This window comes from Crassostrea angulata, chromosome 10 (genome assembly GCF_025612915.1).
Source record: "Crassostrea angulata isolate pt1a10 chromosome 10, ASM2561291v2, whole genome shotgun sequence".
Classification (NCBI taxonomy): Eukaryota; Metazoa; Mollusca; class Bivalvia; order Ostreida; family Ostreidae; genus Magallana; species Magallana angulata.
In genome coordinates, this window is record NC_069120.1 from 21,533,434 (window position 1) to 21,558,670 (window position 25,237).

The following is a 25,237-nucleotide window of genomic DNA, read 5'->3' on the forward strand; positions in this document are numbered from 1 at the left end:
AAAAGGTGTGATTTGACTTGTTCCAAAATTTTGATTTAAATTATTCATCGTAAATGACAAATCTTGAATAGCAGATATAAAAGCTTCTTCAGACATGATATTTCGCGTTGTGTTTGTGGCAATGTCAAGACAAAAACTTACCAAGAGAGGATATAGATGATCCAAAATTTTCCCTTGGCAACTTGAACACGTTCGAGATAAGCGGTAGCTGGTAAGAATATCTTTATCCTGTCGTAAGGCACCAAAATGACTCTGTACATGTAACACAGCACAAAGAAAACAGAGTACTGATATAAATAAGTTTAGTAAGGTTATTCAACAAATAATAAAAATAATAATATTTTGTATAATTAACAGTTCCGATCTAATTTCACAGTTCTCTCCAATTATAGTTCATTGATAATCCATATCAAAAACAAAAGAGGTATCAAGCACTTAATGTATTTATGATTACCACGCCATGGTAAAGATATTCATATAAAACCCAAAAGAGGTACTGTGCACTTAATGTTCATTTATGATCAGCACGCCATGGTCAAGATGTCTCCCTGGCTATCAAATTAATCCGGCACAAAAGGTATGTTTATTCATGACCATCACTGCATGGTCAAAATTATCCTTGGTTGTTATCGGGTGCTTGTACTCTCATTCATAAATCCCACACAGGTTTAAATTACTGTCCAGGTAAACGGGTACAAAAATAGATAAATGCAACATACATTAATATCATACAGTGGTAGCAACGTTATTGTTGACAAACGACACGCACGATTCTGATAAACGAACGATCACGCAAGATACACGAACGATCACGCACGATACACGATCACTAACTTACTGAATTTTCACGATACACGAACAAAAACGATAAAACACACAACAGAACGATTCTACACCATTAAACACGCAAAATCAAAATTGAATTTTCAGGTTAGAATTAAGGAAACGTATTGCTTTAATTTGTATTGCTATATGTTGTGTTTTATTGAAAAGCGACATGTACTTCAAGTCACGCACTGTTTTATATTTTACGAGTAAACAATTTTAAACATTCATACAGAAATATGTAGGATTCCACAAAAATTATTGTCTGCATAACGAATACTAAATTCTATCATAAGTTAAAGAACATTAAGTGTAAAAGAAATGAAGATAATGCATAAACTACACGAAATTATTTATATACAAGTTGACTGTTAATGTAATTCAATTCCCTTACGTACGATTTAATTATGCAGGATACAGGTTAATTTGTTACCTTGTTCCATAGAATTTCAATATTTTGCATCTAATATTTTCATAATTTACAGTACATAATTGATTCATTTCTATATATTCTAAATTTCAAAGCGTCTAAATAAATATTTCAGATAAATGTTTATACAATGTACCAGATAGGAATGCGTATCGTATTTGCAAGAAAAATCGTTGCGAATAATCGTTTAGTTTAAAACGGGGAATGGGGAAGCTTGACCGCTTTCATTCAACGTGTCACTTTTGCTAATAAGATTAAGATTATTTGTCAAGACCCAATGGATGCTTGATATAGACTGATTATAAAATTATGCAAAACGAAGTCGACCGAACAAAGGAATGAGCTATGGAAATACTTACTAAATGTATTTAACGACGAAAGAGAGAATGAATGTTAAAAAATAATGAATAAACTGTCAATGTTCTTCCATAAAAAAAGTTTTAAATTCACATTGTTTTACAAAAACTACTTGTCGTTGTTTTGAAGAATAAATCCTGGCATTCCGTAAAAAAAGTTACAAAACGAAAAACCCGCACGATCACGCACGAACTCGCACGGTGAAAAACGCAAACCAATTTTCCTGATCACTTGTCGGTTGGATTAACAATTCTGAACGGTCTGCCTTTTTCAAATGCAAATAAAAGTAATAAACAGCATTGTTGAAAAGTTCACCGGGATATGAACTTGGTTGGTACGGGATTAAATCTTCTGATTTCAAATTTTAACTTTGATATAATTGAAAGGGTTCTACATTTTGTCAAATAGGGAAATTTAAACTTCTTAAAACATAATTCAGGGCAAAATGCAAATAAAACTGTCATTTCTTTTTTATTATGCTTCAGTTTGTTGAATCGTGGCCATATTCAAAGACCGTTAAAATGAAATTAAGGCTTGAATTGGATAAAAGTTCATAAACTGTACAATCTCCGTTCATCTCCGATTACTCCCATATTAGATTTTTTGCGGTTTTGGTTTTTCAAATATTTAGTCTGAACAAAATGCTGTAAATGTATGGTGGATTTCTGCCATGGTAAAACAAAGGTTACAAGAACATTATATCCAAAAATGGTCTGGTGAAGTATCTGAGCCGTCAAAAGGGCAAATATACAAGATTTTTAAGAAAAATGTACTTATCATAATTACATTAATATATTGCACATAAGCTCAGAAATATTTTTGTAAAATTTAGAATCTCAAACCACCATCTCTCAGTGAAGACTGGGAGATGATACAACATTCCTTTACACCAAAGAATATGTAAACTCTGGAATCCAGGTCAAATTGCAGAAGAATTCCATTATATTCTTGAATGTAAAAAGTAATTGACGTTTTGACATAAATATCTTGATGATAAACACTGTTCAGCAAAAAATACTAGGTGGTCTTTTGAACTTGTGTCTTGTACTAACGTTACAAATCTGAAAAGATGTGAACTTCATTAACAGTAGACGTCAGCCTAAAAATCTAAAACGAATATTGTGCACTTCCCATTTTGATACTAAACACACAGTTACTAAGTGTAGAAACCCACGATGCAGGACCTGTGACCACATTACAGAGGGATCTAAGTACGACTTCAGCGGAAAAGAATTCATCGTTAAGACGGACATGTCATGTGACACTAAGAATGTTTTATATGTAATAACATGTCAAGGCTGCAACGAGTACTATATTGGGGAAACAAGCAATCCACTTCGGGCCCGTGTGCGTGTGCATAAACAACACATAAACACCCCGGGATATCGACAGATACCGTTAAGTGAACATTTGGATACTTGCGGCAATAAACAGTTTAAGATATTTCCATTTTACAAACTGTTGAGTGACAGTAACGTTCAAAGAAGAGAAAAAGAAAAACATTTCATCCGTATTTTTAAACCCAAATTGAACTGTCTGTAATAATAATGTATTGAATAGTATATTATCTACTATGTTGCATATTATATTTTTTCCGCTAAATCTAGCTATGACGTCATAATAGACATTGCCGTTCAACGTTCAAGTTTTTTTACGTCACGTTACTGTGTTACCATAATATAGCTTCTGAAGATTTTAAAATGAAAGCACTTACGCTATATTGAACGTTTTTCGTGTTTTCTTATTTTACTTTTTATCTATATATATATATATATATATATATTATTATATATACTTACTGATAGACTTCACGTACATTTCATGGTTTGAGTGAATGAACTGAATTGAATTGATATTTCGATTTTAATAGGTTTTTTCACATTTATTTACGAATATACTTACTATTTATGTTTCCCTCGTTTAGAATTTTCATGAACTGGCATTGACCGTAGTTGACAAGTTAACACTATTGAATAAAAAGAATTATGCTTTTATACGATTCCATTTTATTTCAAGAAGAACAGAAATAATGAGGCATTGCGCTCTTAAATAACCAAATACAAACAAACAAAAACAAAAAACAAGCAAACAACACCAAAAAACAAAAACAAAAAACAAAAACAACAAGACTTTTGTTGCTATAGCAACAAAAATGTCTTCCGTTCCTCATGTATCAATCTGCACATAAAAATCCATTTGACTTGTGAACAGAAAAGGGATATAATATATACTGTAAAGGAATCCAAAGAAATTATTTCTAAGTTAAACAAAACAAAAAGTCAGTTATAATATCACGTTGAAAAAAGGTTTTTGTCATTGGACCGGAAAAGAACAAACGGAAGTAATTTAAGAAATTGAAAGTAGATAGTTTAGTACATTTACCTACGGTACGTTACTTTTCATCAAATTGACTAAAGTGTTTTAAAAAGAACTAAATTTAAAAAAAATACTTCTCTTGCTTGAACGCTTCGAGTGAGAACCGGAAGTGATGTACGACCAAATGAAACCCGTTTAACACATGTTCAATCAAATGTCCATCATCCATATATTTTCGTGTCATGATCTCTCACAGTTTCTGAGATCTTTTGGGTACTTTGTTTTTAGAAAGGAAGACTACCTATGATATTTGAGATGTCTTACCGGAAGTAGAACTTTTTTTAGTTGTTTTACCATGTGTAGATGACCTTTTGTATTTCTACAGCTAAAATGTTACTTCCATGCTAAATAACCAAAATATTTTTAAACAAATAAAATTGGAAGTACTTCCTGTGACGACCGGAAGTAACGTAAAAAAAAATAGTGTTAACACATGTTCATACATAATTCTATCATCCCACAAAGTTTGGTTGTTCAAGTCGTCACCATTTTTGAGATCTCGTCGAAATAAGGTTTTTTGTCTCGGGACAGGAAATGGACAAACAGAAGTGCTCAATGTAAATTGTATTTAATATTTCTTGTATACTTGCCTTTTGTACATTATTTTTCATTTATCTAACTAAAAATGTCAAAGGGAAACAGTTAAACTGATAAACAGCTCGACTTGTTTGAACTCTTCCGGTGTTGACCGGAAGCGACGGAAGACAAAATAAAACCGGTTAAACACATCTTCAATCAAATGTCTTTCATCCATGAAAGTTTCGTGTCTTGATCACTTATAGTTTCTGAGATCTCACGGGTAAAAAATGTGTTTTAAAAAAGCAATCTGAGATGATTGAGATATCTCACCGGAAGTAGAATTTTTTTGTTGACTTAACATCACATAGATAACCTATGTATAGATTTATACTAATATATTTCATTTATGGAAATTGAATTTAATGCGTAAAACAACTATTTTTGAAGTGCTTCCGGTGACGACCGGAAGTTACGACGAACAAAACAAAATAGTTTAAACACATCTACATACACAGGTCTATCATCGTACAAAGTTTGGTTGTTCAAGTCTTTACCATTTTTGAGATCTCGAGGTGTCAAGCTTTTTCGTCGCGGGACAGGAAGCGGACGACCGGAAATGAATTTTCAAAAAATAAAAGAACGTCTCGAGATATAATCATTCTCTATCATTCCTGAAAATTTCAAGAAAATATATCCAGTCATCTCTGAGAAAAACGGGGAAAAATAAGAATAACTAGACTCTTGTTGCTATAGCAACAAAAAGGTCTTCCGTTCCTCACGTATAAATCTGTACAAAAGATCCATTTCTCTTGTAAACAGAAAACGGATATAATTTATACTGTAAAGGAATTCCCAAGAAATAAACAAAACAAAAAGACAAAACGTCATTTTTTGAGTACTTTCTGTGACGACCGGAAGTTACGCCGGATCATACAAAACATAGTAAAAATATCTTCATGCATTGCCTTGTCTTTCCTCAAAGTTTGAATTGGATGTTCAAGTTTTTGTTAGTTATAATATCTCGTTGAGAAAAGGTTTTTGTCTCGGGACCGGTAACGTACAAACGGAAGTGATTAAGAAATTGAAAATACGTATTTTAGTACATTTACCTATGATACGTTATTGTTCATCACATTGAGTAAAATGTTTAAAAAATTCTAATGTTAAAAAAAAAAAGAAAACCTTTTATTGCTTGAACACTTCGAGTGAAAACCGGAAGTGACGTACGACCAAATGGAACCCGTTCAACACATGTCCGTTTAAATGTCCATTATCCATACAAGTTTTGTGTCTTGATCTCTCACTGTTTCTGAGATCTTGGGGGTAGTTTGTTTTTTAAAAAGAAGGCTACCTGAGATATTTGAGATGTCTCACCGGAAGTAGAACTTTTTTTGGTTTTTTTACCATGTGTGGATGACCTCCTGTATTTTTGTAACTAAAATGTAACTTCCATGCTAAATAACAAACATATTTTTTAAAAATCAGAATTTGGTGTACTTCCTGTGACGACCGGAAGTTACGCCGGATAAAACAAAATAGTGTTAACACGTGTCCATACACAGGTCTATAATCCTACAAAGTTTGGTTGTTGAAGTCGTTACCGTTTTTGAGATCTCTTCGATATAAGGTTTTTTGTCTCGTGACAGGAAACGGACAAACGGAAGTGCTTAATGAAATTTAAATTTTTTATATCTTGTTTACTTTCCTATTTTACATTATTATTCATCAAAGTAGCTAAAACTATCAAAATAAATCTATCATTCCTTAAAGTTTGGATGTTCAAATCTTTATCGTTTCTGAGATCTCGATGTGACAAGCTTTTTGTCGCGGGACAGGAAACGGACGACAGGAAGTCGATTTTGAAAAAAAAAAAAAAACGCCTCGAGATACGATCATTTTCTATCACTCCTGAAAACTTGAATTAAATCGATCCAGCCATCTCTGAGATATCTTGTGGACAAAAAATGGGAAAAAAATAATAATAAAAAACATTACAATCTCTATAAGGTCTTCCGTTGGAAACTGCAAAATGAACACCAACGACAACGATATTTATGCGCGGATCTCAAAATTTTCCCCGGCGGGTGGGTGGGGAGGAGGGTCCATTTTCGATAACTTTACTATGGAAATTTAACAAGTTTGCATTTTCCAGGGTTCAGGACCCCCAACTTCCAACCCGTGTCTAGATCATAAATAGTACATTTCTTTACAAAACAGAAACAAAATTTTATCGAATATTGCATTTCTAAAACATCAGTTATACAGTATGAGCCGCTCAATGAGCCTTAACCAAGTATGTGTTGTTCCAGGGATAAAATGAAGAAAAGAGAAACCTCAAGACATTATATAAACACTTTTACGTTTACTAGTACCATACTATTATGATTTTTTCTTTCTGGTAATTCATTTAATTGATAGTAACCTCTATATAAGGCAAATAATTGAATGAAATTCTGCGAATGATAAAGAAATAAACGACGTAGAATGTTGTCAAGGGTTGTCCAAAAAGTTCGCGGACAATTGCTTTTTTGTCATTTTAAATGGGTTAATAGATACATATTTTATATTTAAATCTTTGTCATGATATTTCAAATCAAACTAAAGTGGTTTTGAATGTTTTCCACAGAGATAAACACAAGTTTTTATGTATCAAAGAGTCGTGGAAAGTAGGCACGGCCCAGCGTAAAAATTGTCCAAACTTTGCAATTAAGTTTTTAGATATAATTGTTTATAGTTTTTATTAAAAAAATTAAAACTTCATAATCTATTATAATGTAGTCTGTATGATGTACGTCATTTTCATGCATCATTTGAAGCTATGCTGAAACTGATAAGAAAATGACAGGACTAAAATTGACACGCCCTGTTTTTCGATTGGTTGAAACCTACAGCGACCTAAGGAAAATCACGGACTGTACGAATTGATCATGATGATGTTAGGCTCAAAGTCTCACGAGTGACGATTTGGCTGTTTCATTTAGCAAACGTACTTATGTACATTAACAGTAATTTAGTGAATTTAACTAAATTTTCATAATCATTTTAATAATTAGTGAAAAGAAATTGTTAATTTAAACAATAAAATGCTTTCTTTTCTTATGAAGGTAGCGATCATTGCAGAAAAAAATACATAACCCGCTAACGCGAGTTATGTATTTTTTTCTGCAATGTCGCCAACTTTATATCCCGAATGAATCACCAAAAAAGCATTATATTGTTCAAGTTTCGACTGAGGTAACACACCGATAGAAACAAAACAAACTATGAGGGAAACATGAAACACATCGAAATAGTTCGAGTTTACTTATCCACAAGTGACACAAGCGGTATATTGATGGAGTATGCGTTTGTACTCTCTTACCTAATGGTGAATGCGGCATATTACTCTCAGGTAAACCCAGAGGCGAGTTCAACAGAGCGAGAGCTCGCGATCGCTTGCCAAAATTTGTGTTGCGGGTATAGGGAATTTTGGCGAGCGCTCTGTTTAACCCGCCTCAGGACTACGACGTTATGGAAACGTCGTTATAACTCGGTCAACGTTAGACTGGACCGTGCGGCCTGTTTAGGCAATGTATATATAATGATAGCTACAATACAAAAATGTACATCGCTCTAATTTTTATACATGTACATTATTATACTCTTTATTAAAATATTATAGTACTTTCCTGATAATGGCGTCGTTATTTTGAATGAAATCACATGTGTCCACGAACCTTTTCGTATATAACACAGTGCCGGATAATTATGCCAGTACCAAGGTGGCATTTTTGCACCCGCTTAATATGCAGTTTCGGGAAAATCCATGTATACCAAATGGTAGACCATTGTCTAGAGAATATACAACCACTTTTGTTTTCAGTGTGTTTCATCTGACTGGTGAGATATTTACCTTTTAAAATTAATATCCCATAGGAAAATGATAATGATAAATAAGGAGAATTGATTCTTCTACAGGAAATATTGACAATCCTATAGGATTTTTAAGAAGTCCTATAGGAATTATATTTCTTATAGGAGAATGCTATTTCCTGTAGGAATTTGATTCAGACATGTAGTTTTCCTATAGGATATTAAGGTATACGTTTACTCAGAATAAAAAAAAATCCACTGATGATAATGAAAAACAATCTATTGTGTGTTAAAGACCTATCATGGCAGTGCTATTTTTCACTTTCAAAAAAGTTGGTTAATGACCTACTTTTTGAGACAATGGCCACTGAATATTTTTTGAAAATTTAAGAAAAGTCCCTACAAATTTTACACTATGATTGAAATTTTCTTAATTGTGAAAATAATACAAATAATTGCTAAACTCTTTTTAAAATAAAATACAGATTATGAATGGCAGTGACACTAAATAAACACAAAGCATTAAGTTTTCATTCACAATTTTTATGAATATTCCAGTCCGAAGTTCTTCTATCAGTTTTCAAAATCCTACCTTTTTTGATTCAATTTTACAAACAATTGAATGATAATACTAAAACATGTATTGCATTAAACTAAATATATTGACCTTACTCTCCTGGCATAAAAGTTATATGAGGTCAATGATCAAAATTTTGAGATATGGTGTCGTTTATCGTTTTTAAGCATTTTTCAATATTTTTGTAGTGTGTGCCATTCTAATATCTAAACGAAAAAGGGAGATAAAACCAACAGAAAATATGCAAAATTATGTTCACTAACAAATAAAATCATAACTTTGAATATTACAGTACTACCAAAAATATTTCAGTGAAAAACAGAATCTGAAAATTTTAATCCGAATTTCCTCTGTTTTGGACTAAAAGTCCAACTTTGTTTGAGCCTAATTCCATTATATAGTAAAAATATCGAATGGTTTGTCAATAATAATCCATTTCATAAATACTTTTAGTGTTTAGAACTTTTACTAATCACATTGAACTTTATAGAAATCCGAATTTTAGAACTCAAACCCTGAGTAAACAACGTCCTTAAGTTTTCCTATAGGATTTTATCAAATCCTATCGGAATTGAAATTCCTATTGGAAGTTCTTGTATTCCGATAGGAAATTCAAAATTACCTATAGGAATATTGTTTTTTCCTATGGGAAAAACTATTTTCCTATAGGAATATATTTTTGAAAGGTAAATATCTCACCTGACAGGTGATATACAATGATAACAAAAGTGGATGTTAACTCTTTAAGCAATGGTCTATCATATGGCATATTTGAATTTTTCGATATATGCAGCTTAAGCGGGTGCAAAAATGACACCTTGGCACTGGCATAATTATCCGGCACAGTGTTATATATATTCTTCCAGGGACTTATATCTTTACGCTAGTATAGAGGTCCCTGAATCTATCCTCTATCTTTTTTTTCTAGATAGATAAAACAAATCAAATCGTCGTGTTATACACAGATTGCCATCCTTGATTATAGAAGTATACATGTAATAGTCCTCTCAGTCTACCGAACCTGCGGCGGTCAGACCAACGATGATGCGACGAATGGTAATACTATAAAGGTCACTATAGTAAGGTTTTTATTTTTGATGTATGATCTTACTTGTTTGATCCATCGCCCGTTTTTCTCTCCAGATATATATCGATTTTCTCTCAGGCCGGTCTACGTGTGCAAAAGTGATTTAGCTAAAAAGTTAATGTGAGTAATCTTTTCTTGTAACTTTTTGTTACAATTATTTCACAGTTAATGATTAACTCATTATATTTTTCGGGTTTTTTTTTTTTTATTTGAAAATCATTTTTTGAGCATTTAATTTTTTAATTGAAGACATAGTTATGCTTTTTAATTAGTAAAATTAATTTAATGAATTTGGACTGCCTTTAGTAGTATAGTTTAATCAATGAAAAATTAGTTACTTGGCATATATACATGTAGTGAATCAAAAAGGGTCTTCTCTATTTGATTTAATAGCAACTGAAAAAAGAAGGTCTACAAGGAAGTTTCACAAAATCTCAATCATTCTCTCAAATGTTTTTTTTTCTTTAAGGGTTTATGTATGTCACGTGATGGCGATTACCAAAAATAGAAGGGATGTCAAATTTACTCGAGCGATAGTCGAATAGTCGTTGATTATATAAAATAATGCTACTGTCACCAACACAATACATATCTTAAACTCAAAAACATTAAAGAACTTATTTATAACTATATTAAAACTCATAATTATACGTACTCGATGTATTTTATTTGAAAGTATGTAATCTCAGTATCTTTTAGAAATTGTTTTGGCTTTTCTTTTTTCTTGTGACGATTACACACTACTGAGCTACGTTTCACCTCAGGCAAATCAAATGTATCTTGTTCCTTTCTAAGTCCTTGTTTTTTATTTAAACAATATTTTATTCAAATATAACATTATAAAGGATTAGGCAGCAGACACAACCTAGCTCCTTTCCCTGCTAAGTAATTGTCCTGTGCCACATCAGTAATTAAAATTTAATGATTCTAAAAACAAACGACTTATGATGATTATTAACAGGAAGAAAAAAAATATTTGTACAACCACCTAATCCATTAACTTATTCAATTTTATTTTACTTTATTACGAGTAAACGACTAAAATATTTTAGACGAGAATCATAATGACGGAGCGAAAGATTACTCGAATGCTCTTTGAGATCCTTAAAAATAGTAAAATTTATATATAACACCAGAGGAAAAATAAATTAGGATAATTTGATGATTGTACTCAGTTCAGAAAGATTCAACCCAAGTTTTGTAACAGGCCGCGTGCTCATTCAACATAACATGCTGCAATATCGCAACATAACATGCTGCACTATCGCAACATATCATGCTGCAATATCGCGGAGCAGAGCGGAGAAAAATGCCCATATTTTTGTGTTTGGTCAACCCATTGCTTTTTCTTGTAAGCAGAGTTGTCTAATTTTGATCATCGTAATTTATTAAATGAGAAATACCATACGTCTGAATCCTGAATAATTGCAGTTTTGGAAATTAGTGGTTTGTGAGTCACAACAACGAAAAGCTTTACGCCTTGATTGATTCTTTCAGACTGTGAGTGTCATTCAGAGCAGCATGTCGTTGACCGTTGTAAAAAAGGCAGCTGTTCTTATTATTTTCCTCCAGACAGTGCACCTAGTACTTTGGTATTCTTCAGTAAAAGGCAAACCCCGTGCTATGTATGAACAGAATGGCAACATCTGTAAGCGTATGATAAACAAGAATAAATATTTCCCTTTCAAACTTTTATTTTGATCCCTACAGAAAGAAACATTTAGAATTGCTTGAAATAAGATATAAATAAGTCACGAGTTTTGTTTCTTTTATTGCCATTATAGTGTAATGTGTCTGTACAGTATAAACATAAGATTGTTATCATGCTATTTTGGAAACAAATACTAGTATTGCACATTCTTGTAATTTGTCTTTGTTTTTTTTTTTGAAGCTGTAAACATATGTCCCCTTATTCCGCAAGGCTTAGGTAAGTTTTAAACATTCATTTTCACGGTAAATGTTACGCTGATATAATAATTAAGAACATTTACGCAAAAAATGACTTCCAACACTGAATTATTCCTTTTGCATTATAAACATTCCATCTGTATTTTTCAAGATTTATTTATAGCAGAAGCAATAGGCTGAATTTGGAGTATGAAAATCGGAACTGTTGTATTATGAACTTAATCGACGATGTAAAAGTATACACATATTGGTAGTAGGATACGATCGAGAGATATTAGTAAATGTTAAAGAAGATGGGTGGATAAGGCGTGTAAAATGCCCATACGCGGTCGGACAGGCTACTGAAAAATTAAAGTATCAACAAATCTGATGGTTTTTTTTTTAATCATTTAAAACAATATATATTTAACGAATCATTGGTTTTTAACCTGTAGGTATGTTCAATACTTGGAATATGTTGACTCAAACAGGCGTATACGTATCAAAACCTGCAAATACTGTCATTTTTTAGAACTTCAAGGCATTTTCTTTTATAGAGTTGGTCTGTGCTCCATATTTTTCTCATAATCTAATTAAGGTCTATTGGGAAAAAAACCGATTTCAATCAACAAAAACGTGGAGAGAAGACCCACTATACATTTAAAATATCATTTTGTGTCCCAACAATTGAACGTTTTGAAAAAATAATACAAGTCTGGTAGTTCGTGGCCTTAGTCACACATAATATTTAAAAAGCACACTTTGTTTTGTCTGAAATGGCTCAGTGGTTAGAGTACCTGGCATAAGCTAACCTTATATAATCTAGGGTTTTTATGTAACGGGTTCGATACTACCAAAACTTCCGACAATATTTTTTTTCTTATTTTTTGTTAAATATATTAAAAACTGACTATAGTTAGAAATTTTGCTTTTGCAAAGTTGTATTATAATATATTTGAATAGATTTAATTGGGGGAAAATTCAAAATTGTATTTCACTACTAAACCGAATGGGCATTTGCGCCATGTTATTCCCCATCTTCTTTGCATGAATAATTTAAAAAAATCGTGATAGATGAGAGTGTGATTTTTTTTTAAAATGGCGATGTGATGAACCTTGTTATGTTATAGTACAGGAAATTAGCCGATTAAAGATGAAATGGTTTAACGTCAGGTGCCTGGCAGTGTGGTTTTGATGTTGTATGTGCAAGTATAGTTCAAAGTTGTGACGTCTTTAGACATCATATCTTTACGTTTTGACCACCTCGTTTTTAGTAATAAATCAAGAGGCTTTATGCAAAAGAACATATAAAAAGTAGATATAGGATTTTTTCTTCGACTTGTGTGATTTCTATCCTAACTATATGTCAATATCAAAATCATGGGGAGACGACAGGTAATTTATTTCTTAATTTGGTCCAACAACGTCATTCTAGACAGGACAAACACATCGAAACAGAATAGGGAAAACAAGTACTTAGTAATCATCGTACACTAATCGAACAACTTCGAATTCTATTTTTGAACTATTTTTGAACTTTGAGATCACGCAAGCATTAATCAATTAACTCCAGATTTTGCCCATGTAAAAGCACTCATTTTACACTTTTACTCCTTCACAGTTGGTAAAATCAATGTGGAGAAAAGTAACACAGACTGGTTGAAGATAGAAAGCAAATACACCATGGTGTCGAATGGCAGTCATCATCCCGAAAACTGCAGTGCAAGACACAAAGTAGCGATTCTTGTACCATTTCGAGATCGGGAAAGCCACCTTAGAATTTTTCTGAATCACATGCACGCCTTTCTAATGAAACAGCAACTGGAATATGCAATCTACGTTGTGGAGCTTGTAGGTTTGATACATGATGTTTATGAATTATAACACGACATTTCACAGTGCACCTTATGTAGTCCACAACAACTACATGTATATATATCGACCGTTATGTCTAGCGGCTATACTAAACCATGCCATACCCAAACACAACAAGCTAATAATCCCCTTTAATTTCGATAAAACCGATTGCACACCAAGACCAACGTGTACTTTTCCTTACGTTGTCGTAGGTTTTGTTTGTTAAATTCTTGTTTTATGTGCATTTCTGCTTGTAAATATTGCAGTGACCTGAGTATTTAAAGTAACTTTTATCTTGTCTGAAAAAAGTGCGTCAATTTGATAATTTCATCGCGACCGAGTAACACGGCGATATAAGATGTACGTCCACCTAGTGGGGACCACTAAAAGGATATACCTGTGTTCTAATACTTTGAATTGTTTAGAAGTCTGCGGCTGATAAAGGGGTTGTGAGGATAGCAGCGATGAACGAGAAATATTGCGGACAGTGCATTTACGAGTCGTGTTAAAAAAGTTTTAATTATTCAAATATTCACTTTCTTAAAAATCCATGTACTAGTATAACAAAATTTATAATTGGCCATTGTCCATTAAGTATCAAACCACTCTTGTTATAAAAGTGAATCTCACCTGATCGACAGTTGAAATAACCGCATTTAAAAATAATATTCCATGAGGAAAATAATTCCAAAGCGAGATATAGTTTACCTATAGGATATACATGTATATATATATTTTTTGTGTTATATTTTGGTATTTTTTTCTTACTAAAAATTCGGTTTTCACCGGATTTTAAAGTATACTAGTTATTTAAATATAATATTATATCAGTTTTATACCGTATGTTTTTTCGAAATATCTTAATATGATGCAGTGAAAATTTTGAATACGGTAGTTTACATAATTGTAGAACATTGAAATCGACATTATAGAAAACATATCATGTAAGAAAAACGAGATATATCAAATTTTCTTTAAAGCAATAATTGTGATAAGCTAAACCCTGTTATACATTCATGTATAATATCTTTTTGAAAGTAAGATTATTAGATTTATTGCAATTTTACACCTTAAGATGTCCAAAAAATGTTCTTCGTAAAAATGAAATTTACATTAAATATCGTATTTTTCATTTTTTTTTCTAAATTAACGAATTTACAATTATTTCATAATCATTTAACAACATGTATAAGATGCATAAGAAATTTAAACATCACAGTTCCTTAAACAAGAATATTCTTTACTTTAATTTAAAAACAAAATCTAAAGTTTAACAAGTTTTTGCAAAGGAAAACATGATTGCTTTTAATACTTGTAGTTCATTGTAATCTGAGATAATTGTTCCTTTAACAATGTTGATAAAGTGTACACAAATTTTATGTAAATAGAAAAATATTTCCACATTTAAGGATGTAAGGTAGGGATAATTACTATAATTTTAAGTTTATAGTAAAATCAAAAAATGGGAAAGGGTTGTTCAGGTTTGATTTGATAAAATTTTTACAGTATTTTTTTTTTTTACATTTACTATGTGTACAGGATAAAGACATACCATTCAACAGAGGGTTTTTATTCAACGTTGGGTTCATGGAGGCAACCAAAGACAAGGAATTTGGTTGCTTTGTGTTTCATGATGTCGATCTCTTGCCTCTGAATGATCAAAACCTTTACCAATGTCCAGACCAACCAAGACATATGTCTGTTGCTATAGACAAGTACAAATTTAAGTAAGTGGTCCACCATTATGAACTGATGTCGAAACCAAAACTATCATACGGAAAAGCACATGTACTTATTTAAGGAATAAGAAATCATTCTTTGAGTATTATGAGGTGTTAATTTTGATCGGGGCGTCATCAAATCCAATAGTCTAAGAGCCCAAAGGGCTTTATGATAGATTTGATCACGCCCCGACCGAAATTATCACCTCATACATGTAATGTTCAAAGAATGATTCCTTTTTACTTATATTTATATACTAGTCATTTTAAGCTATCGTTAAATTTGAAATGTAAAGATAAACTAGCAAACCCCGCTGGCGCCTCAATTTAGCGTCATTTGAAGTTATTGGTTATATAGTACAAACTCGATATTTAGTGTTAACACAGGCAAAGACACTGAAAAATGTAAATAAGTTAAGCTATGAATAATAAATATAATTATATAAGCCCATTTTGTGTATCTAAAAGATTCCGAAAACATGTCTGAAAAATTTGCCCTCCTCGATTTACATTACAACCATCTGAATTTATACTTGTATAGGTTATACTTCTCCGTAAAAAGATTAAGTTGCAAAGAGCGAAGGAGGTTTTATACTCTGAAATGGTTTAGTTGGTTTACGCTATAGAAAATATAATAATTAGCATCAGAATACAAAATGTGTCAATCCTGTCCTTTTGTTTTGCAGACTTCTGTATGACGAAAACTTCGGAGGGGTGTCATCGATGTCAAAAGACCACTTTAAAACTATTAATGGTTACTCAAATCTTTTCTTTGGATGGGGAGGGGAAGATGACGATTTATTTAATAGGTGCGTTTAACAAATTTTGATAATAACAGTCAAAGCGTCGGCATCCAATTTATTCACGTTTTGGTTTAAACATTTTGACTTTGCTTTAAATTTACTATTATTGTTTATATGTAGTTATGAGTAAAGCATATGTTAGATTACCAAAATTGAATTATTTTTCTCTATTCTTGATAGTCTAAATATCAAGGGGGCGTGCGGCAATCTTGTACATTTGAGTATAAGAATGTTAACAATTTCTTGAACTGGCTTGTGTTTATTCGAAACAGACCACAACTGTTGCCAACAAATAAAAAGCATTAAATATGAGGTTCTACATGTTTTGTGTGCAAATTATACACACAAGAGCAGAATTATGCATTTATAATCACTAAGAACTGCGCAGTTACAGACTTAAAAACAAGATTGAAAAATCTGAAAAAACCTGAAAGGAGGTCGATGTTGTGTACCCTACAACCATTTGATAAGGAAAAGGCCAAACGTTCTTATTTAGGTTGCAACTTTGTCTTGCAGTAAGGTATCCTATTCTTAAAATGTGTCTTAGAAACTATCTGTTCTAAAGAGATATATTTGTATGTGTCTATAGAGGTACATTGGATTTTTTAAAATTCTGAAAATAGTTTCCATTCTGACTGATTAATATAGGGTACCCTATATTGAGACAAAGTTACAAAATTAATGAGCAAAATCTAAATCTTTTTCGTAACAAATGGTTATAGAGAGGACGTTAATGAACCTCTTCATATTTTTTCAGATATTTAAAACTCCAAAACAAGTCTGCAGCTGCGCAGTTCGACAGCGCGTCGGAGTGATTAAAAAGCCTTTTTTTGTATGCATAATTTGCATAAATAACAACCTGTAGAACCTCATATTCAGTGCTTTTTTTATCTTTTGGCAACAGTTTTGGCTAGCTTTGGGCAGAAACAAGCCAGTTCAAGAAATGTTTACTTTCTTATGATAGCCGCACATCCCCATTTAAAAATCGAACATAAAGCAGAAGTAAGATGAGGATCAATTTAACAGAGCTTTATTAGCTTTATCCCAATTATTTCATAATGATCCATACAGACTGTTAGCAAATATCAGTATTGATAAGTACAAATAGTCATGGAATGAAATTGTTATCGCAGTGTAATTCCTTTATTATCGTTTTCTGTTTAGGATTGTTTCAAACAAGATGATAATTACCAGAATCCTGAGTAACATAGCGTCATATACTATGCTTCCTCATATCCATGCATCTGAAAATCCTTTACGGTAAAAAATTCATGATTGATCGGTTTTTCTGCATTACAAATATCGGTACTAGTTTGCATGGGTATAAAATGTTTTGTTTTGCTAAAGAGAAATATTATTCAAAAGGTATGAAGTTTTAACCACTGGTAAAAACGAATCAACACAGAATAAAGACGGATTAAGCAATTTAAAGTACCATGTTACAGAGAAGATATACAGAAAATTGTTTGTTCATATAAAAGTGACCATAAATAAAGCAGGTAGGTACAAACAAATAAAGAAAAAAAATATCAATGTCTTAATATGTATGGTAAACCTTATTACTTAATATGCTTAAATTATTGTTTGATTTAGAACACTGATTAAGACTGCATTCTAATTTTATAGTTTCCTTTAAAATTAAACTATCATTTTAAGGTTGATATGAACGAGATCAATTTTTAATCTTCTCGCTGGCCATCATTTATAGGGCCCAAAACATTTAGGCTTGGGCAGTTATTTCGAGATTTCTACTGAATATACTGAGTTAAAACAATTTAGAATTGTTGATCTAAAGTAATTAAATATTCAAATCTGCATATATTATACCACAGTGCAAGTCCCCATTCTTATCGTGTGTTTTTTTCTTTTTGTTTGATTTTTCAGTTAAATTTGCTTCCTTTTTGTTTACTTCAATGCTGTTAACTTATTGTACTTATATATAATTATCTGATGTTTATTAATGCATTTGACATTTATTTCAGATGCTATTGATCAGCTGAAAAGTCGTATCAAAGAATCATCAAAACTGCAGAAACTCTTCAATTTATCGAATTCAACGTTCAAAAAGAAATTGAGAAAACACACCAGATCAAGAATAAAACAGAATAAGTTTTGAAATAAAGACGTTGGGTTTTTGTTTTATCTTTTACCGATTTTTTGAGCGATATTCAAAAGCGATATTCAAAAACGGCGGCTTATTTATATCATTTAACAAGTTATCAGCTTAGTCAATGAATATGGTTAATCAGAAAAATTAAAAAGAAACACGTTACTCAGTTTAATCAAAGTACTGAAGAACTGACGGGAGTTGATTTTGTCGATGTTTATTTATTTTAAAATCAATGATTTGTTATTTTGCATGACCAGTACATGTAGTTTCTAATTTGAATTACGCACATTTTTATAATATGAATTTTTGGACTTTTTCGACAAGAATGTCGAGACACGCCCATATGAATCATGTTAAATAATATTTAAAGATAAATTTAATTCAATCAAACTATGTATCAGTAATAGAAATATTTCTCGAAAATTGTATGGATCCAAGCAATATTGAACTAAAGTCTCGTTCAAACAAACGCTCGGCTGCCCGAGACTGTATTGAACTCTGGCGTAGGAATACATACGACTACAAAAAATATCTAAATTGTTTGTACCATTTAAAATCTGACTATTTTCAAGGTATATATAAATAAGTTTCCTTGAAAACAATGCTTTAGCATACATTACATCGAATTCATCAATTATTTTCAAGAACTAAGTCTTGTCAGCAGCAATGATTTGTGCTGAGGTCCAAACACTGTTTCACTTTCGGTTTGTCTGAGTAACTGCATAGGAGAGTTGATTAAAATCAACTCCCAAAAATTTCGTCTCCTTGTTTCAATCAAATCCCAATTTAGGAACTTGTAAAAAGACAAATATTCTAGATCACAAGTAATGTTACATAACGTTTGATAATTGCAGAGTTATACAAAATAAACTAAACAAAAAGTGACGTACAGGGAAAATGGAAGTAGAGACAGAAATTTGTACATACTATCGTCCTGTTTGATGCTCAATTCATGTAAGCAAATGTTAAAACTAGACCCAGTAATAAACCTAAGTGTTGTTTTCATTTTCACAGCTAATTACAGAATACCGGTTTACTTTTCAATAGCTTGTTTGATTGCTCAATAAGGTTTTCAATTTTATCAGCAAGGCATCGCATAAGGTCTGAATCTAGGTCTTGTGATTACTCAGGTGTATATTGTTATTTTTCATTCAACCAATTCATATTGCACAAAAAAGCCTCTAGAGCTTTCTTTTAAAATACTGTAAAAGACTATTAAAAGCTAATTGATAAGACTAATGAATAGAGTAATTGACAATAGGAGAGAGTCCATAAAGTCCATAAAAATCCACAAAGAGCTAATATTTACCAGATATAACTCGCTTTCTTGATGTTATACCGGAGTAATCACATGAGCGAGCTATTGAAAACTCGGTATTCTATAATTAGCTGTAAGTCACTTGAGTCACTCAGGTGACATATTGCAATAGGTCTTCATTCATCGTCCGTCAACAATTTTACATTTTTAACTTTTCTTGAAAACTACATTGCCAATTGATAGTATTTTTGTTTTTTTTTTTGTTTAAAGCATCTCGAGTATAAGAGGACTATAAATTATAAAATTTCTTACCATTCCATCCTGCGACCTCATGGGCGGGGCCAAATCAGCCATAAAAGAGGTAAATTAAAAAAAAAATTCTTCTCCACTCCAACACATGTTGGAAAAAGAAAGAAGTGCATTGTTGTGATCTCCACGAAGGAGGGGGTAACAAATATGACTGTAAAGTGACCGCGTATATTTTTAGGTTACCTGAGTCACTCGGGTTACCTATTGTCGTCTGTTGTCAGTTAACAATTTTACATTTTTAACTTAACCTTGAAAACCACAAGGTAAATTTGGCCATATTTATGTAAAAATGACATCACCCTGTGTTCTATTTTTGGAAATCTAGCTACTTTAATTTCATGTGCATTGTATGGTTATAGAAATAAACTATATGCATGTTTTGTGCATTATAAATGAAACTGAATGTTATATACGATTGATTAAAGGCCTGAAGGTCTCTGTTTATTAAAAGTTAACAATGTTTTGCCCCTGGTGCTAGGGTCTAGATAATCCGACATTCCTCCGATTCTTGCGCCTTCCCTATTATGAATAATTTTTTTTTTATAAAAATTTAATATCAAAAAATAAAATGCAGGGACAACAGTCAGGAGTTTATAATAGAGTTTAGGGGTAACGATGAAGCTTTAAATGCAAAAATTATATTCCTTGACAGATCAGTCTAATCTAAGAAGTATGGTACTGATTTGACCGTCAATGCCTGTAGGTCTCTTGATTTAATTATCTTGTATCCTAAATGTAGCGAATAGCAACCGGAATTAATTCCAAAATTTCAATAAATGTCGTAACATCAAACCATATTAATGACAACGTAGGTTATAATGTTTAAAGTGACTTGAACACGGTTTTAGATCAAAATTTTCTTGATAAAATGGTTTACTTGCTCGTTTGAAATGATTGACCAAAATTTGAATATTAGAAGACAAGTTTAAAGAGAGATACAGAAGTAAAAAATCATTTTTATGTAAACAAAGCTCGATTCTTATATTTGTTTACAAATAATGTAAAGAATGGAATTACCATTCTTTTGACCAAATTACTCGTGGCAAACCAGGTAAACTAATTCAAATTGTTCATAGATAATATGATAAACAGAAAAAAGCAACATTTGATAGAGACTTATACCAATAAACACATATGTGAACCATAACAAAACTCGACTTTTGTTTACCAAAAAAAAATTTTCAAAATCTGTATCTTGCTTATAACTCAATATTTGACATTTAAATTTAGATAAAGCATCAAAAGTACCGATATTAACCATTCTAAACAGTAAAAATTGAAAAATAAAATGTTTAAGGTGGAAGACTACATCGTCACAATGTGTCTGACATCCGTTTGAAACGCCATTTTGTTCCGGATTGATAGCATTATGTCGTGGTACAAAATAGCTATACACCGTTCAATTGAACTCTTCTAACGAGGGAGATGAGATAAGAATGAAATCACCAAAACGCTTAGAAAATATGTCAATTCCCTTCATGATAAAAGCTTTCAACTAACATTGATTATCAGCTGTTATGTAGAGAAAACGTGAAATCGAAATAAAATACTGTTTCCCTGCTAATGACAATACATATTTGTCATGTCATCTGCAACAGAAGATCATAAATATGTGACGGATTATCGATAAAGGTGAGCAGATAATTTTTGCATGAAACCTATATGCATGATTAATATAAAACTAAAGTTCCGTAGTACCATCTCTTGTATTAATTGATTCCAACTTTCCAAATTTAAAACATTTGCAGTGTAAGACTTGCATTGAAAGTTTGAAACTTAACTTATGTATTTTAATTAAAATAGATATAGCTAGGTAGGCTAGCAATAGCAGTGGAAGCCGGATTTGCAAGCCAAATGAGGGAACGACAGAATCTTGAAAAAGAGCATGTTTTATTACCACACTTACATGTGTATCACTATGGGCATCTTATGTATGTATAAAATATGCATATGGTTCTACAGTTTATAATTTGAATTGTATATAAAAATTAATGTAACTACTTACATTTTGTTTTAAGGAGTTAAATATAAATATAATGCAACAAAAATATAATTTTTTCAGATTCAAACATTATCATAAGCACTACTAACCTTATTCCTACATTTTAGCATATACTTTTACTTAATTTTTTTAAATTAGAAAATTGGTCCCAAGATATTTGAGACCAAGTAAAATCAAGAAAGACAACTCTTAAATAGGATCTTTCTTTTCAATTTCATTCAACTTCTTTTTTCCATCTCATTAACCAACGAATATTGTTTCTATTTTCAGATTATTGTGGGATTTCATCCAGCAGTTTGCCTTAAAAGAATTTTTAAATATTTTAGTTTCATATTTATGTTGATTCCAAGAAAGATCATACAAACTTCATTCATGATAATTTTGTTTTTCATTTTCTAACTTAAAAACATTTCACTTTCAATAGAGTTTTAAAACAGAAATGTTTAACAATTTGACATATAAGGGGTTATCTTGAAGCAGACTGATATTTTAAAAATTATCTTAAAAATATAGCATTGTACTTTGAGGACTATTATTGTTGAATACTGTGCCTATTATCAGTTACAAGTGCATGCAACAAAAATCTCCTACACTTATTTGGTGTAGATATCCCCCTTAATTTTGAAATCAAATCGTGCCCAAGTCCCTTTAAAGGGGCATAATAACGATTTTGGTCAAAAAAAATTTTCTGATTTTAATGTTAACAATCTTTAGTAAGGTGTTCCCTAATAGGCAACAGAAATTTTAGCATCATTTGTTTAGTTATAAACGAGATACAGAGCTTTCAGATCTTTGCTATGTAAACAAAGTGTTTGTTAACATTTTGAATGTTGAAGTGAAATTCCAGTTTTAGACCTAAAGTGAATGTGTCAAATGTTAGAAACTGTTTATTTATGCTTGAAATTAATAAGAAGATAAACAAATCAGCTTCAACGAGGTTATTTTACTGGTATTATAATCCTACGTAAATAAAAACAGGGCGCGAACCTTGTTTACATGACTGAGAACTCTAAGCCCTGTATCTTGCTTATAACTTATCAACTGACTCTCAAATTTTATGTCATCATTAAAATTGCATTCCTAAAGCCCATGGGCCACATCGCTCACCTGAGGAACAATAGGTATGATAAAATCAGCTTATTGGAGTCATAATACAAACTATTTGGAAAATGTATAATAATACATGTAGATCCTGTATAAATAAAATCCATTTTTCCCCTTGGATATTCTAATGCTTATAATTATTTAGTCCCTTTTCTAACAGGATGATTTTATAGTCATATCACATGTTGAGTATTGCAGTTCTCAAAAAGATCCTTAACAATTGTTTATATATGGGATATAAACCTACATCAAACTCTGAACCTTCTTGTGAGGCCGAAGAATTGTCCTGGGGCCAAAGTCTTAACAATCATAAAGAATCATCTGGCTGATTAGTTTCTGAGAAGAAGATTTTTAAAGATTTACTCTATATATTCCTATGTTAAACTTAAACCCCCTAGAATGGCCCCACCCTACCCCTGGGGGCCATGATTTTCACAACATTGAATCTACACTACCTAAGGATGCTTCCACACAAGTTTCAGCTTTCCTGGCTGATTAGTTTCTGAGAAGAAGATTTTTAAAGATATACTCTATATATTCCTATGTAAAACTGTGACCCCCCATTGTGGTCCCACCCTACCCACTGGGATCATGATTGTCACAACTTTGAATCTACACTACCTGAGGATGTTTCAACACAAAGGTCAGCTTTCCTGGCTGATTAGTTTTTGAAGAGAAGATTTTTAAAGATTTACTCTATATATTCCTATGTAAAACTTTGACCCCCCATTGTGGCCCAATCCTTTCTGAGCAGAAGATATTTAAAGATATACTCTATATATTCCTATTTAAAACTGTAACACCCCTTCATTGTGGCCCCACCCTACCACCGGGGGTCATGATTTTCACAACTTTGAATTTACACTACCTGAGGATGCTTCCACACAAGTTTCAGCTTTCCTGGCTGATAAGTTTCTGAGAAAAAGATTTTTAATGATTTACTCTATGTATTCCTGTGTTAAACTTTAACACTCCTTCATTGTGGCCCCAACCTACCCCCGGGGCCATGATTTTCACAACTTTGAATCTACACTACCAGAGTATATATCCACGCAAATTTCAGCTTTCCTGCCTGATTACTTTTTGAGGAGATTTTTAAAGATTTACTCTATTTATTCCTATGTAAAACTTTGACCCCCACTGTGGCCCCACCCTACCCCCAGGGATCATGATTTTAACAATTTTGGATTTACACTACCTGGGGATGCTTTTACATAGGTTTCAGCTTTCCTGGCTGATTAGTTTCTGAGGAGAAGATTTTTAAAGATTTACTCTATATATTCCTATGTTAAACGTTTGACCCCCATTGTGGCCCCACCCTACACCCGGGGGTCATGATTTTCACAAATTTGAATCTCCACTACCTGAGAATGCTTCCACACAAGATTCAGCTTTCCTGGCTTAATGGTTCTTGAGGAGAAGATTTTTGAAAAATTCTCAAAATTTGTCATTAATTTCTAATTATCTCCCCTTGGAAAAAGGCATGACCCTTAATTTTAACAACTTTGAGCCTCCTTTGCCTAAGGATGATTTGTGCCAAGTTTGGCTGAAATTGGTAGTTCTTGAGAAGATGTTGAAAATGTGAAAAGTTTACGGACGGACAGACGGACGGACAGACGGACGACAGACAAGATGTGATCAGAAAAGCTCACTTGAGATTTCAACTCAGGTGTGCTTAAAACAGAAAAATAGAATTTTACCAAAATTGTGACCATGCCCCTTTTAAACTTGGACATGCAAATGCCCAAGAGAATGTTTCGGTTAATGAATGTTTATAAAAAAAACCAGCTGGTTTAAATTAATGACGTGCAAGATATACACAAAGCGCTAAGCTGTAAAACATCAAGTTGCATATGTAATTTATTGTTTATTTTAAAAGCTAGTACGTCACTAGAACACTTAACATCATCAAAGTGAATCTTATGGTCAATTTTGAAACAATTTGATGTAGTTTCCTACCCGTTGATATCTCAAAACCCAACTCTACCATTGGTACCACATTACCACCACGTGATTTTCTATCACTTTATTGAGTAATTTCAAAAGTATTGAAATTCATTCGTTGACACAGTCCCTGTATCTCGTAATATTTGTTGATAATGCAGCTAGTTTTTGATGTAATCTTGCAGCAAAGTAAATACATGAGTGTTTAAGCTTTATCAG

At 32.0% G+C, this 25,237-nt stretch overlaps 1 protein-coding gene across 6 annotated transcripts; it reads left to right on the forward strand.

Annotated features, from left to right (window-relative positions):
- Positions 1 to 18,444, forward strand: LOC128168291 (beta-1,4-N-acetylgalactosaminyltransferase bre-4-like). Of its 6 annotated transcripts, none has more exons than XM_052834497.1 (10): positions 1 to 211; positions 9,865 to 9,992; positions 11,521 to 11,671; positions 11,915 to 11,950; positions 13,532 to 13,761; positions 15,307 to 15,494; positions 16,175 to 16,297; positions 17,456 to 17,551; positions 17,657 to 17,790; positions 18,274 to 18,444. In XM_052834497.1, exons 2-10 carry the CDS (start codon positions 9,978 to 9,980, stop codon positions 18,405 to 18,407), a joined length of 1,107 nt encoding a protein of 368 aa, XP_052690457.1. In that variant the 5' UTR covers positions 1 to 211; positions 9,865 to 9,977; the 3' UTR covers positions 18,408 to 18,444. The 6 variants fall into 6 exon arrangements, with proteins under 6 accessions (XP_052690457.1, XP_052690460.1, XP_052690459.1 ...); XM_052834500.1 differs by lacking the exon at positions 9,865 to 9,992 and adding an exon at positions 10,080 to 10,143; XM_052834498.1 differs by lacking the exon at positions 1 to 211 and adding an exon at positions 10,080 to 10,143 and having other exon boundaries at positions 9,864 to 9,992.
- The last annotated feature ends 6,793 nt before the right edge of the window (positions 18,445 to 25,237 follow it).